Here is a 15,929-nt window from a genome sequence, read left to right on the forward strand (position 1 = left end):
CGCAGGTGGTTTATTTTTAATAGTTCCTTGAAACACATATACATCATTCCTTATTTATATTATTCCAAATTCATTCTTATGGCATCTAAAGGCATGAAATTCCTAATAATACTGTAGAAAGTACCTTTAGCTCTTTGACACCATAGTATCATAAGCCAGGTAAATAAAACGAACCTTTTAAATAACTAAAATTGATGTTTAAAATGTAAATACATTTCTTCAAAATATTATAATAATTTTTTTCTGTACTATTAAAAGGGGGTCTATCTTGGAGGTATCACTAGCAGTAAACCAAAATATATTCTACAGATGACCAGTCTCTGGAGATGGTAGATACAGAGCAGATGTCCTATTCTACAGTTGATGTCAATGTACACATCCCCAATCAAGCCCTTATCCTTCTCTCTAAAACACAATGATGGAAGTACAAGGAATATAGGATATGGAGCACAGATTAGATAATGACAACATATAGGCTCAAGAAAAATTATTCTGAATGTCCACTATTGATCATAAAAAGGAATGCCTACCATAGTAATCCTAAAAAAAATATAGGTAGTCCTCAACTTACAACCACAATTGAGCCCCAAATTTCAGTTGCTAAGTGGGACAGTTGAGTTTTATCCCACTTTATGACTGTTGTGATAGTTGTTAACTAAATCACTGTCCTTAAGTTAGTTACACAGTTGTTAAGTGAATCTAGCTCCCCCATTGATTTTGCCTGTCAGAATGTTGCAAAAGGTGACCACATGACTTTGGGACACAGCAACCATTGTAAATATGAATCAGTTGCCACGCATCTGAATTTTGATCACATGACCATGGGGATGCTGCATTGGCTGCATGAAAAACAATCATACCACTTTTTTTCAGAGAGTTGAAACTTTGAACAGTCACTAAATGAACTGTTGTAAGTGGAAGACTACCTGTACAATAGGGATTGATAAAACTTGGAAATAAATTATAAACAATGCAAACATAAAGAAAAAGATAGATAAAGCAGGTTAAATTCCCCCTTTAAAAAAAAACATCTACGAAAAACAATTCAGAAATACATTTCATTAATTGCAATTAATTTTATTAAACCATAATTTTGATTAATTTTTATTCCACAATAAACAATATAAACAAGCTTTTTAATACAATGTAAAAGCTGCTTAGTAATGATGATTCTTCTCTAAAATTATGAAAAATATCCTCCAGTCATACTTAAACTGGAAATGAAATTGGTTTACCACCTAATGATTTCTCAGCTTTGCTTGTGCTTTAGTAATAAATATCGTCATCCAATTATTTTACAGTATTAACATTAATCAGAAAAAAACAAAATAAAACCATTTCATAAGTCATACTTAGAAGATAAACACATACCTTATCTTTGAGTGGAAATCAATATATACTAAGGTGTCAAAAAATAATGTACTTAATTTATCATCTCAGTAGCAGTTTAATTAAAACTGAGTTTTAATCAGAATAATTCCTATCTGGCAGGTATCAACATATCTGTTCACCATATTACTTTACTTTTTAAAATGTTATATTGTGTTGTCTGTTGTAGTACATTACCATTCCACATGTATTCCACATTATAGCCCTCTTACTTGTTCAAGCCTTTATTCTGACTGTCTAGAAATATTTGTAGCTTGTTATCTTTTTCTACTTCTAATCTACTAATAACCTCTAATCTTATCCAAGATAGTAACAAAGATAAAGTTAAATAAACCAGTTTTTAAGATCAAAGGATATTTAGTATTGCATGTGAAAATACTTAGCCTCCTTTTGCCAATATTCTTTTCAAATGTTTTTAAATAAATCATATGACTTGTTTAAATGGTTTAAGAACATTGACCTTTTATAAAACTACTTTAAAAAACAAAACAGTAAATACCTTGAAATAAAATGTACTATATTTTAATAAAGTCTTATAGTCATATCTCAAAATAACAAAATGCTATGAAAATGACAATTTTTCACCATATGGTACAACAATCAAATTCATATTATCTCCACATAAAGCCTCACAGTAGATACTTTTGATTGATCAAACTTTTATAACGCTGTCATCACAAAGATTTTCTAGTGATTAACAATGTAAATATAAATAGGAAAATCGAATAAAATAACATATCCCTAATAACCTAAACCAAACCAAGAGAGCCCATGTCCTTTAAACCTGTTATCAAGTTCTCTGAAAACATCTTTAGAATTGATGTTATCTAGTCAAGTAAGCAAATGTCTGCAAGCAAACAACCATGCTCAGAAAGCACCAAGGACTCCACAGTTCAACCCTGAGCTCTGTATATTCTCTTCTATTGGTTCTTTGATACAACTTGTCTTGACTTATAAATGATTCATAAAATCATTATGGTTGACATATGGTTTTATGAGACTGCTTCTGGGTTCTTTGCTTCTCTCACTCCACCCCCAAAACAAAAAATTCTCAATAGCTCTGAAAGTTGTATTTCAGGTCAATTCCATTTGAAAAGGATGGTCATGAAAGTATCCACAAGCCAAGTAGATGATCAAAGCCTGACAGTCTTCTACTAACTATGGTCTGCTCTGTAGTATTTTAACAAGTAGTGATAATACATAGTAGAAATGATTTTTTGAAGGAAGAAATATTCTCTTCTGAAGACACTGGCAGTGACTGTTGCCCTTATCCATTGTAATGTTGTTTAGTCAATACTTCCTTTGAATGCTAGGATATGATGGAACACGGTTCCAGACATATTGTTATGAAAACAAACTTGGCAATTTTAATTAGAAGTGATTTCACATTTTCTGGCCCACATCAGCATTTGGGAAGTGCTACTTTCTATCAACTGAAAGCTCCAGAGGCTGCCCTTGATAAAGCACATTGCACTTGCACTCTCTTCTGATAAAGCACATTGCACTCTGAAATAGCTCAGATCCAATCACTCAAGATAGTCCCTGACTGGAATATAACAAGGAGGCAATAAAAAGCACTCTGGTTACTGCTACCGCCTCTTAGACATCAACAAATAAATCCAAAAGGCCCATAATGGTATTCTTGGGTGTAAAAGAGCAGAGCTATAATGTCAACAGATTTATAATCTCAAACTGTCATTGGATGAATAAGAAGGAATCAAAAATCTTCCAATTCAGCTTCTGTAATAGAACATCTAGGGACAAATGCTAGCAATGTGGTATTTAAAGTCTAGGTAAAAATTGCTCAAAAGGGGATCCTATGGTCAGACTGATCAGATGCTATCTACAGATCAAGTAGAACCAAGACATTACCATGAAAATCTCTACCACTTTCCATCCAGAACTTAAAATAGCTAAATTAGGGCTGGAATGGGCTTATTCTCTATTGTCCAACTCAGAGGAAAGAATCAGAACCAATGGATTAAAACTACAAGGAAACATTTCAGCCTAAATATCAGATAGAATTTTCTTTATGAACTATCTGACAAAGGAAGAGACTGCCACACAAAGTTGTTAAGTGTTCTTCAGAGGCTGGTTGGCTATGTCCAGTGATAATCTAATGGCTCCTGCACTAAGCAGAGTAGTAGACTATAAAAAAATACATGGTCCCCTTCAGCTATATGAATTTATTGATTCTTTATCATTTCCATTCCTGGTTAGCAACTTTCAAATCCCTGAACAGAATGGGAAATTCACCACAGCCAACTTGCCAGGGACAACTCGCTACAGGGCAATTCAACAAACATAAAAGTTAATTTCAACAGAAACCGTGGTCAAGAATAATAAAATTAAATCAATCTAGAAATGCAAGACTTATAGTAAGTTTGATAATGTGATCACCAATAATAAAAGTAACTAAATGAAATGATTAATTCACCATTGAATTTTCCCAGTGAGTTGTCCCATGGAAGTTATCCCACGGGAAGTTGGCCATGGTAACTTGACCATAGCGAGTTGTTGGCTGGAGAATTCTGGGAGTTGAAGTCCACAAGTCTTAAAGTTGCCAAGTTTGGGGACCCCTGTCCTAGACCATTCCTAATGCACCCTTCCCCTCCCTAAATCTTATTCAGAAAGAGCGTGTTGGAATCAGTAGTATTTGCACAAAAATCTTTCTTTAAAGAGAGAAAAATCCATGCAATTTTTCAAAAAGCGTATTAATTTGGAAGATTCTATTAATGGCTAATACAAATGGAAGACATGTTCTCAAAGCACATCTCTAAACCAGCAGCTCAAGGAACCATATCTTTGATAAACCCTTGATAAGAATACATATTCTTGAGAAAGCTGAGTGAAGCCGCTACATTAATTGAACAACCATGCTCATGCATAGATGCTTTCACCTTTTGTTATGGGAAATGTAAAAATATCTGTCTTTGCTTTATAGACAGCTTCTGCATTTTTACTGAGAAAGGCCCCAAAATTATATATTAAGAAATCTATTTGTTCCAAGGAAACAAAATATTTCTATTTAGCATTTTAAGGCTTGCAATTGTCAACAACCTCTGATGTTTTACAGAAAGGCAAAAACATTTCAAATTCAAACTGAATTTCAATAGCTGGTGCAGAATGGATTGCCTTTATCATTTGGGAGGTGTTTCAAATTAAAAGCTGAGAGTTTCAAGGACAAAACTCTTCTGAGATTATCAGAATGTAAAACTAGCCTGTTAAAAAGTGATTTCACATTATGTAGAAGTGGTTCAAATTCAAAACTATTTTCTTCACGGTATTCATAATATTTAATGGCACTTTGTGAAGGATGCGTTGTCAGCATTAAATGTAAGATCACTTTTAACAGTAAGGCTGGTGCCAGGACCACCTGTAAATGAAAAAAAAACTCAATTAAAAAAAATATCCAGACTTACCTGTAACATACCAACTATTTCTACTTTATTAAAAAATATGAATGAATGAAGAGTAGACAACATGTTTTCCTCAAATACTGAAGGAGTAGGTAGAACCATATCTTGAATATACTGTACTCTGTATGTCTGGTGTATTTTTTGTTTCAGCTCCGGATCAGATATTGGAATAACTTCTTTAAATTTTGCAGTTTTTGTCAGAAATTCCCTGTGTTTCCGTGACTGTGATAAAGAAGGATCATATTCTAGACATCCAATTACATCCATTATACATTCTTCAGAAAACATGACTTCAAAAAGTGCAGTTCTATTCAAGAGGAAGATTCCCTTAATAATTTCATACAAATGATGTAGTCCTTCAGTATTTTCCAAGTCCTCACACACGTGAAAAATTTCTAAGAGTTTTTTTATGTAGCCCTCATTTTCAAGTGCTAAAGCAAGTTTTTCACGCCGCAATGGGGAAGGCAGTGAAGATGCCACAAGTTCTGCAATCTCTTCTAATCGATTTAATTCACAGGATGGTAACTCTAGACCTGGAGATGACATATCATCAAAACGTTCCTCTTCAGATTCATCCACAAGATCCTGAGTAATGTCCACTGAAGGGTCTTTTCCCTGAACCTGTTAAGTGAAAGAAAACTAGATAAGTATACCATTTCAGTTGCTAAATATCTGCAAGCATATACAGATATATTACTATAAAATGTTATTTTAATAGAATTGAGAATTATAGATCTGCATCAATAAATGCAAAATGAAGCACATTAAAAATTAAATACACTACCAAACACCATAGAACAAAGTCATGAATCAAGGAGTTCAATTACATAAAAGGCTATGATGTTGTAGCTAGTATTTCTAATGAATATATACATTAAAAATTAAACATAACAAAATGCTTAAAATAACATTTTTTATATAATCACTAATAGTATATAACACTTTTCGATACGTTCATCACTCTTTCTTAACAGCCTCAGAATATTATGTAAGCATGTACTTTTATATTTTGACTTACAATATTTCTAGTTCAACATATTCATTTTAACTGTTGTAAATTGCCCTGAATTTATCCTAAATGAAGACTGCATATAAATAATATATGGTTTTCCAGATGGTGACAGACCCTTCTATTTTAAATTGATGTTTACCAGTTTCCTGATCTATACAGGTAGTCCACAAGATATGAAAGGTCACTTAAGGCCATGGTCCCCAACCTTTCCTGCTCCAACGGGGTGGGGTGAAAGGGGATGGTTCCTTGCGAGTGGTAGGCATGCGTGCAAGTATGCACAGTTCCACTAGCTGTGAGCCACTTGCCACTTGAACAAATGGAGCTGCGAATGTGAATGTGTGCACCTGCCAGTCATGCAAACAGAGCTGTGCGCAGGAGTGTGCCCAACCACTTGTGTGGCCCAGTTCCAGTTAGTGTACTGTGGTTCGGGGGTTGGGGATCCTGAGTTAAGGAATATTCAAAGTTATGACAGACACTCTTATATTATATATGACCCTAATTTAAGTTACGATGGCTACATTTATCCTTTACGATTGATCCCCTGACAAAGCAACTTGTCCCCAGACCACATGGCAGGAACACGAACCTGGCCATTTTGGAGCCAGGACAAATAGCGGCCACTTCCAACATTGCATCCAGCAACTCTGCAAAGAAGCAATCTATTCCAATGTTCTAGAAGTCTTGTGGTTTTTCAAAAAGTGAGGGGGATGTTTGGCCTGGTGGGGTGAGAATCAATACTAAGGTTTGGGCAAACCTGGTGGGAGTGGAAAAAGGCCTTTGGAGACCACAGGGGCGGAAAATGGAACAAAGGGATCTTGGGAGAATGAGGCAGGTCTTGGGAGGGGCAGGACAGGTGGGCTAGGCCCCCAAGGGCCTCCCCAACCTGAATTGCATTTAATGACCTGCATTTTCATTTAATGACTCATTGAGGAAAGCAGGGATGGGGGTCATTAAATGAAATGCTTCATTTAATGCCAATTGTAACATGTGACCGTAATAGGCAGGTTCCATTGGTTTTTTCTTGAGGACTACCTATATATGCAAAGCTAAAAATAAGCTCAGATTAGAATATAAACATTTGCTCCTGATATCTTAGTGCTACTTATTTTGTGAGTTATGAATCTGCACTACACCCCAACAATATACAGGCATAATATTCCCCTCTGAAAAAATAATCGGGGCTGGCCAAGAGACCCCCCCCCCACCGCGCGCCAAGAAATCGCTGCCCAGCTCCCTTTTCCTGCCGCTCAGCGGGCTCCGCTCACACCGCCCAGGCTCCGCTCAGGTATCCGGCTGGGGCTGTCAGGAGTTGCTACCGCTGGCGCGGCTCCGCGCAGCTCCAGTCCCGCATTGCCTCGGGAAGGGAAAGGCAAAACCAGGAGCCGCTGCTGCCGTTGCAAAGCGCGCCGCGGCTCTTCCTTTTGCCTTTCCCTTCCTGAGGCAACGCGGACTGGAGCCACGCAGAGCCGCGCCAGCGGTAGCAACTCCTGACTCGGGCCTCTGAGGGAGGGGAAGGAGGAGAAGAAGGGGGGGAAAGGGGGGGCGATTCCCAAAAAAATCGGAATTCTGATTTTAATCGGAAGAATATCATGTCTGAATATAAAAGAGTGGGTGACTTTTTTATTGAACTTGTCCATAATCAAGAAGTCTAAATGTTTTGTTTAGTAAGGCGAGACAATGCTTTGAATTTGTAAGGAGAAATGTTTCAGAGCAAAAAGGAACATAAATACAGTATAACACTCATCTGGAATTTGTTAGAAGAGCTGCAAATAATCTCAGGAAAAGGTATATTTGGCATAAGAAGTTGTAGATTTATGCTGTTTTTCCCCCCTGCTATTCCCTAAAGCCCCTTTTTGCATTCAAATCAAAAGTGTTACATAGCTGTATTATTTAACCTACTTACAGAAGTCAACTTTAATCTAAACCCAACTCCGTTAGATTATTTCCAACTAAAGTTCTGAAAACACAGTGTATGAATTTCAATAGGCGAAACTTTTGGGGAAAATGGTGATAATTATTTAGTATTGTTAATTGTATTAATTATGGCAGATAAACATTCAAGGTACACATCTTACCTGACATATTTTTTCCCATATTTCATCACAACCAGCCTTTTCTTGAAAGCTAAGAGCCAGGTCATAGTTCTCCGCTTCAGACCACACAATCAGCGTGTCCTTCAAAATTAATAAATATATACATAGGTACATAGGTATTTACTAGAGCTGTAGGCAGTCAGGACATGCAAAGCAGTTTTATAGAACTGCTCTGAGTAAAAATACTACACATCTGGTAACACCTCCTCAAAGAAGTGGCGTCTTTTTGTGGGCTCACATGATAATCCTAACCAACATGTGCATTTGAGGTAAGAAAGTCAACAAGCTGCTTCAGAAGAGAAACGGGCCTTCCAGAAATACCGGAAGTGCCAAAATGGGCCCGTTTTTCAGCCTCCCGAGACTGCAGAGGCTTCCCTCGAGCCTCTGGGAGAGGCAAAAACAGCTTCAAACGGGCCGAAAATCAGCTGGGAGGTTTGTGCATGTGCAGGTAAGGGGGTGGGACAGGGGGTATTGCGCGCGCATGTGCAGTGGGGGCGAGTCACATTGTATTGTGGGTGCTGGCATGCACGCCTGTGCTATCGCACGGATGAGTGCTTTCGGCACACCACAACAAAAAGGTTCACCATCACTGTGCTAGAGGTTCACAGCACAGATAAGAACATTTTTGTCAATCAACTTGAAATCTATGAATTAGAAATTAATATGTAAGATTTTCACAATGACTCTTGTTTGGTATTCTATTTTAACTTTAATAAATTGTTGTAATTTTGTTTTATCAAGATAAGCATATAAATTCTTCATCTTTATAAACATTACAGTTCATATAAAGAAGTAATATCAAATATCTTCAGTTTTTAACTAATTACAAAGAAATAAAACTGACTAAACTATTACCTGTTGCTTCTGATAGGCAGTATTAGGGTTGATTTTGGACTCCAAAAGTAGAGAACCTAAAGAGTAGGGAAAAATGTAATATTTATTAAAGCAAATTATTTATTAAACATATTTATTATGGCTTCCCAATTCACACATAGGTGACTCCGGAGGCTTACAACATTTAAAAATCCAACACATAAAAACCTCATTCCACCCTCAAGGCAGAGGCAAAATAATCAAATCAACCATTTGACTGGTTCCATTTCCATTTGTGCAGCATATTTTGTGCTCATAAAATATATTTTAAATGTGCATAGCATTCGCATTTTAAAATTAAGAGACCTATCTATTAGTAGATAACACATGCCTATTTAAAGAGTAATTTGAATATTTATCTATAGGGAGTTCTTCTAGGAACTGACAATGATTAAATCAGGAAATATTTAAAATTAAAGCAAAAGTTAGACTGGATAAGCAGACTTTTTCAAGTTTATCATTCTGGATGTGTTTTCTAATAAATATTAAATATGATAAAAACTATGTGAATCCACACCTTTTCTAAGCTTTTGGAAGGCATAAACAGAAAGTGCCTATATTTCTGATTGTGCAGAACAATGACAATGATACAAAGATAAGCTAAAAAAAGCTAGTACTAATTTTCTAAAAACAGCCCCACATATAAAATTGTGCTTTATAAGCCACATTAACTGGCTCAGTCACACTACTGAACACTAATCATTTAAAAATATTAGGTGACAATATGAACTTTCCAGGTTTGAAAATAATTCCTAAAGATTATTTCCCAGAGCACTGAAACTACTGATTTGAGCTCACTGTCTGTCAGAAAAAAGCAACATTCTGTATGCAATACAGAATATTTTCCCCTACCATTACCATTTTATAATTTATCAAATCAGTGGCTCAAACGTTCCCCCCCCCCCAATGTGATATTATCCAGATATGCTGGATGTACAATTATGAAATCTGGGAACTGTAATCTACAGCATCTCCAAGCTCCAGATTATATTTGCTTTAATTTATAAACTACACAATTTCAATGGACTCTGGGTGATCTACCATACAAAACCTGAAAAATATATAAAACAGATAAAACATATTGGTAAGGTTGAGTATCAGTTGAAAAATAAGGATGGTGGCAAAGTGAAGAGGTATTTATGTCAAACAGAGACAACAATCTTATTCCTGAAACTGATTCCCAGTGTAACTGACATTGTCAGAGCTATGTTAATATCTCTTTTATAATACAATTGTATGAAGCATTTTGAAAATAACTAAAAATTCTTAAAAAATAGAAACAACACTGACTTTAATCACATACTAAAGTTGCTTTTAAAGTTATCATCTCCTCAAAGCTCAACTAGAAGAAGTTTTGTATTGCTAAAATGTCCTAATGTTAATGGTTAAAATATTAACACCCTCACCAATAATGGTGTATTTAGTTATAATGGTTACCTTAGAGCACAAAGATAAAGTTCACTGAAATTGACATGGGAAATTTTCACAAAATACTAAAAACATTTATATTATTTATATATATTAATATAGAAATGGAGCAAGTATTTTCAGTAGTATACTTTTTCCCTAAAAAATCTGCTTTAAATAAGCCCAGAAAAAAACTAGATGGAAATTTCTTATTAGGATGGGTTAAAGTGCTATATTGATTTTACTGCTTTACAACTTGTCACCAGAAGAGGTGAGCTATATAACAAAATGCACTTTGACAACAAACTTCTACCTACTTTCCTAGGTGCAAAATCCTCTAAATAGTAGATTTTAATAGTCATTTTGCACTGCACTGGTTTGCAGGATAAACAAATAACAATAGGTAAAGCATCACAAATTGTTATTTTGAATGGTATGTAAATAAACATCTACATACCATTCAAAAAACAAAAAGGAAACAAAAGCCCAAAACACTGCCTTGCCAGCAATCAACACCCAGGTGAGTAGAGGTAACACCAAGATTAACTTTAGACCAACAATTAAGAAGCAAACAATACTCCAGTCAAGAAGTTTCCAACTCAAACTACCCAACAGTAAACAGTTTAATTAAGGAACCACCAAGAACACGCCCACCAACAATGACAGGGCAAGGCACTAGAATATAAAAAGAGAGCACTCCATTCTAAGCACATTACCTAGTTAAGTAATGAAAATAGCCAACCTTAGAGAGCACCAGAGATCCTACACATTATTTTTTTTTATCACATCAGCCCTATATCTGATGCTACTAAATTCTGTGCCACTGGAACATGCTGGACTTTTCTAATCATATGAGTGAGGCTATTTGGGTAGGTCTTTGTGGCTTGCCACAAAGATGCTGATTAGATGAAGAGGACACAGGTTTTCTGTCCATATGGTTCCTTTGTACACAACAGATTGCCCAGTAATGAGGAATGACAACAGTGGTGCACATTTACATCCATGCCCCCCTCAAAAAAAACCCATTCTTTAAACATTATAGGCCTGTCTCAAAAAGTATTTTCAAGGTTTCAATATATCCTATCTGATGCTTTTTTTACAACAATAGTGTGTTCCTTAATGGTAATGATTAAAATGATTGCCTAAACTCAACGTATGAATGCCCATAGAATAAAAATCATGAAAATGTGTGCAAGTACTCATAATCAAAAGAAGACTGTCACAAAATCATAGGGCTAGAAGGGAAATCTTCTAGTCCAACTCTCTGCCAGGAAAGCTTAAGTAAAGCTTTCTTTACTTGATCCACAGTAATTTCCTATAGACCTGTCATAAAACTATGTCTGGATCAAAGGTGCTTTTCAAGAGGCATCTGGACTTCCAGAAAGTCCAGTTGCTTCTTGAAAAAGCATCTTTGGGACAACCATGACCTGGATGACTGAGAATCTGTATAGACATATAATGTCTGGAGTTCAATTTGTTCCTCAACCACCAACCCCACCTCCCAAGGACATATACTATTCAAAGTATAATCTTGTTATGATGGACCATATAAGGGACCATGAGGGTTGGCTAGGGGAAGATCAAATGCATCTTGCTATCCAAAATGTCACACAGTTTATATTCTGTTTGGTGGGCAATACTGATCTATTTACAATCAGTATTTACAATGTCAGGAATGTCACAGAAATATATTATTATATTAATACATCCAAATGAGGGATATCACATTTTTAGCATAATAAACATGTTATATTTGTAATAATCTGTTGCAACCTTCTAAAGTTATTTTATATTCTGAGTCTATTTGACTATTTGGTTAAAATTATGACCACCTCACTGTGTTTTAACTTTAACCAAAGCAAATACATCCCTAAATTAGGATCAGATTGGAATATTTTATGCACATATTAAAAAGAAATCCCATTGAAATGAATGTGACTTTCTTTCAAGTAATGACATACTGAAACTGGTGGCAAATGGATTCCAGTTTTATTTTCCCTCTTCTTGCTTTTAGAAGAAAAACCTTCAAACTTGTTATTTGAAAACTGCAGTTTCACTTATATGATTAAAAACACAAGAATGACATGGCCGAATAGCCAGTACTAGTACATTGAGACAAGATGGGATTTGAAATTTCATTGGTATTAATTAAAACAGATAGGATATATTGAAACCTTTAAAATTCACTTCTGCTTCACAAAATACAAAAAGATTTTATATGTAAATAGAGACATGCTCTTAAACTCCCAACTTTGGAAACTGTGTAATTATCATTTAACATGCTCAAATTATGGATTCCACTTATTTGAAGAAGGGAAGTTAATGGATTGGGTTTGTTTTTATTAAAAAAGCCATTTTTTTTCCTACAGGATATGGAAAACATGATGAAGTATTTTAAATAGTCTACAAAGTTTCTACGCTAATACAGTATAAAGATCTGGAGACATCTTGTTAAATATTTGGCCATACAGTATTTTAATGGTCTATACACCATTAAGTTAAACAGAATTCTATAAGCTTAAACAATTAGGTTATTTAGGTATCATAGGAAAAGTTCTATGGAAGTTTAATGAAAACTTTAAATAATTAACACTAGCCATAGTCTGCCATCCAGAAGAATTTAAAGTCACATACTTTGATGACTGTTAGGCAACTTACATGAACACAGATGGAAACTGTCTTTTGTGAAAGCTATCATACAGAAAATAGTCCTTACCTGATTCTTACCCTCTCAATTTAAGCAATACAAAAATTCATTGCCCCACATCTATTTATTAGCATGTGCCAGAGTTCATTAATACAAGGATTAATATATTTGATGCATACTTGTTCAGTTATACTTACCATCACTTTCTGCCCTGACAAGCAGGGACATGCCCTTCAGCCTTTCCACATAGCCAGAGGACACATGTCCAGTGCCCCGATCATCCCATTGTCTGTCTTCATTTAATGTATAAACCTTCACTCTCCTCCGAGTATCGGTCATTCTGCCTTTTCCAAACCACAAGGGTCTGTGATAGTCTATCAAGAAAAGCTCTGATGGGAGGGGGGCTTTGCCCCCCACAATGAAGGGGAGCAGAAAAGGGAGCAAGAGTCCCACACAATACCCCAAACAGATCTTTTTATCGTTACCGTTAAAATAACTGCCTCATCACCCCAAAAGGGGGGAAACTTAAAACAGGAGGCAACGCTACCAGGGGAGCACAGAACTTTTTTTCTGTCAAAATGGTAGCTTTGTAGGAAAGGGGAAAAACAGGAAATAAAAACGCAAAAGATTTCGAAGAGAAGGACTAGAAGAGACACCAGGAGAAAATGAAAAGAGGACGATGAAAATGGAAACCGGTCAGTTCAGAGAGGAATCTAGACGATTCAAAGCAGAAAAAAACCCACAAATAATTCACCAGTGCAGACGACTAACGCTGCTTAGGGGGCAGATGAGGTGAACCGAAAAGCAGCAAGTGGAAAACAGGCCCGTGACAGGAAAAGTGGGAAGGATTAGCCGGCCCTGCAAAAAGCCTTCAAAAGAAGAGGTAAAAACGCCACGGGGACAGGGAGGAAAATCCGTGGATACCGCCGGGACATCCTCAGGAGAAGGGGGAGAAGAGGCCAGCGGAGGGGAACGGGGAGGCAGGGGGAAAGGGGGTCAAATCTCCCCCTCGACCAGGCCTATTGTGCAAAGGCGCTGCTAGGCCCGAAGCCCCTTTCCTCGCGCTCCGTTAGCCAAGCGAAGGGACCGAAACGGAACCGCCCCTTCTTCCCAGGGAAGGCCACGACCTAAAAGGGGGCCGCCGCGCTTGCTGGGACGGGGGTGGGGGTGGGGGGTGAGGCGGGAAGAGGAAGGTGCCCGCGTGGGGCTGAATGGCACGCGGCGTGGCCGCCCGTCTCCTGTGGCGTGATCCTCACGAGCAGCGATGACTGCACTCTCAACGCGATGCCGCCGCCATGTTCTTCCTGCGCTCGCTCTTCCGGATGCTGCCGGCACTCCCGCCAAGCTCCCTCGTCTCTTTCACGCCGCCAGAGCCCTTCCGTACACCCGGCAAAGAAGCGAATCCCCTCCGCGGGTGGGGAGGATGGCTGAAGCGGTGGCCGTCCCCTGCCCTTCTGTCTCAGCCTCAGTCACTATGTGGCCGCCATCTTGGTTTCACCTCTCACTGGCGATACGGGGTCTCCCAGCCGAAGGCAGCACGGGCCGGGCGCGAACACTTAAAGGGCCCGCAGCCTTCAGGAAAGCCGTGAGGAAACGAGGCTCTGGTTGAACGGTGCGCGCTTCGCACCTGTCTCCTTGACAGAGTGGGGATCACGGAGCACTTTCCTGTGAGAAAGCAGAAATGCCATCCTGCGAACAATTAGGATGTTCGCCCTTGTTTTATTTCTTTTTGCTGCAGCCAAGACCGTGTTCTAAAAGATATTTTTCGCACAATTAAGTAGCAAAACAACAACAATAACAACTATATCTACCTTATTTGCCCGGGTTTGGGAACTGGCTTTCCGTATATCCTAAAGCCTATTATTGGAAAACGTTCCTTCGGGTGGACTACCAAAGCAGGCTGAGGTAAAGATGGCAGGACTCACAACAAATAAATGAGCAGCAATTTTGTAGCTTTGAATGCTCACAACTAGCAACTAATTAATTTTATAGCCACCCACTTTATGAGCCATAATTGCGTGGTTCACAGCAACGGTGACAACATTAAAAAAACAACAATAAAAGCCAACATTGGACATACACTCCAACACCCAGTACCCTAAACTGACACTCCCCAATATGCTCCAAAAAGCCAACTAAAGCCCTTCAGAACATCTTAAGCGAACCAAAAGACCCAGCAACCTCAGAAGAAAAAAACAGGAGTCATCTACATCAGTGGTTCTTAACCTTTTTGAAAGAATCGCCCCTTGAACCATTGAGGAAGTTATCATCGCCCTCCTCCCCCAACATAACCTCTCAATCACAACACAGGGAAATAACTCTTCAGTTTATGCAAATACATTTTTTGTTTTCTTTAAAATTGTCATCAGGACATATCGATGCAAATAATTTATTTCCAGTCATTTTCCCATATCTCAACTGTGTGAAAAATTCTAATGCCACCCATCACTTTACTCCCAAACTTCATGATACATGTATTTCATTATTATCTTATTTATTTAAGACACTTAAATGCAATGACCACTGAAAACAAAATTCAATTGCAAGAAAATGAAATGCCCGGAAAAAAAGTAACATTTAATGATTTAATTACAAGTGAATTTTAAGATGCAAAAAGAAATATAAAAAGGGCATAAGAACAAACTGCAATGCAGGAACTAAGAATTTCAAGACAAAAACTCTGAAACTAAATTAAGATTCGAGGAAAATATATATTCATGCACACTGTAAAAAGGGTTAAAAAGACACAAAGAAAATTTTTACAGAAGGAAAGCAACAAAAATCAGAGCGACAAATTTAATGGGTAGAGTGATAGAGGCTGCTGCTCAACATGCATGAAGATGAGTGATGCGTATTCACATATGTACAGCATTCTGTACTGAACCTAGCTGGAGGAACATTTTAAAACACAGTTCAATCCACTAATAGCGAAGGATCTGATGTTTTTGTACGATAGATATACAGTGGTTCACTGTACGAAAAAAGTCTCAAAAGTGTCCCCAAAACTTCTCGCTCCATCGCCCCCATATCACCCCCCCTTCCATTCCTTTGCCCCGCGTTGCCCCTTTTCATTCTATCGCCCCCCTGAA

The 15,929-nt window shown here is 37.4% G+C and overlaps 1 protein-coding gene across 1 annotated transcript in view; it reads right to left on the minus strand.

Moving 5' to 3' along the window:
* PPP4R3A (protein phosphatase 4 regulatory subunit 3A) overlaps positions 1–14,346 on the minus strand; it is a 36,759-nt gene extending 22,413 nt beyond the window's left edge. Inside the window, exons 1-4 of the mRNA XM_026679192.2 lie at positions 13,038–14,346; positions 8,769–8,824; positions 7,896–7,994; positions 4,812–5,429 (exon numbers count right to left, since the gene is read on the minus strand). Of these exons, the coding sequence (XP_026534977.1) occupies positions 4,812–5,429; positions 7,896–7,994; positions 8,769–8,824; positions 13,038–13,179 (915 nt within the window). The 5' untranslated portion in view covers positions 13,180–14,346. The remainder of the gene's footprint in view (positions 1–4,811; positions 5,430–7,895; positions 7,995–8,768; positions 8,825–13,037) is intronic.
* Positions 14,347–15,929: the final 1,583 nt, after the last annotated feature.

This window comes from Notechis scutatus, chromosome 1, assembly GCF_049901735.1.
Source record: "Notechis scutatus isolate UNSWTSFEM ecotype Mainland chromosome 1, rNotScu1.2, whole genome shotgun sequence".
Taxonomy (NCBI): domain Eukaryota; kingdom Metazoa; phylum Chordata; class Lepidosauria; order Squamata; family Elapidae; genus Notechis; species Notechis scutatus.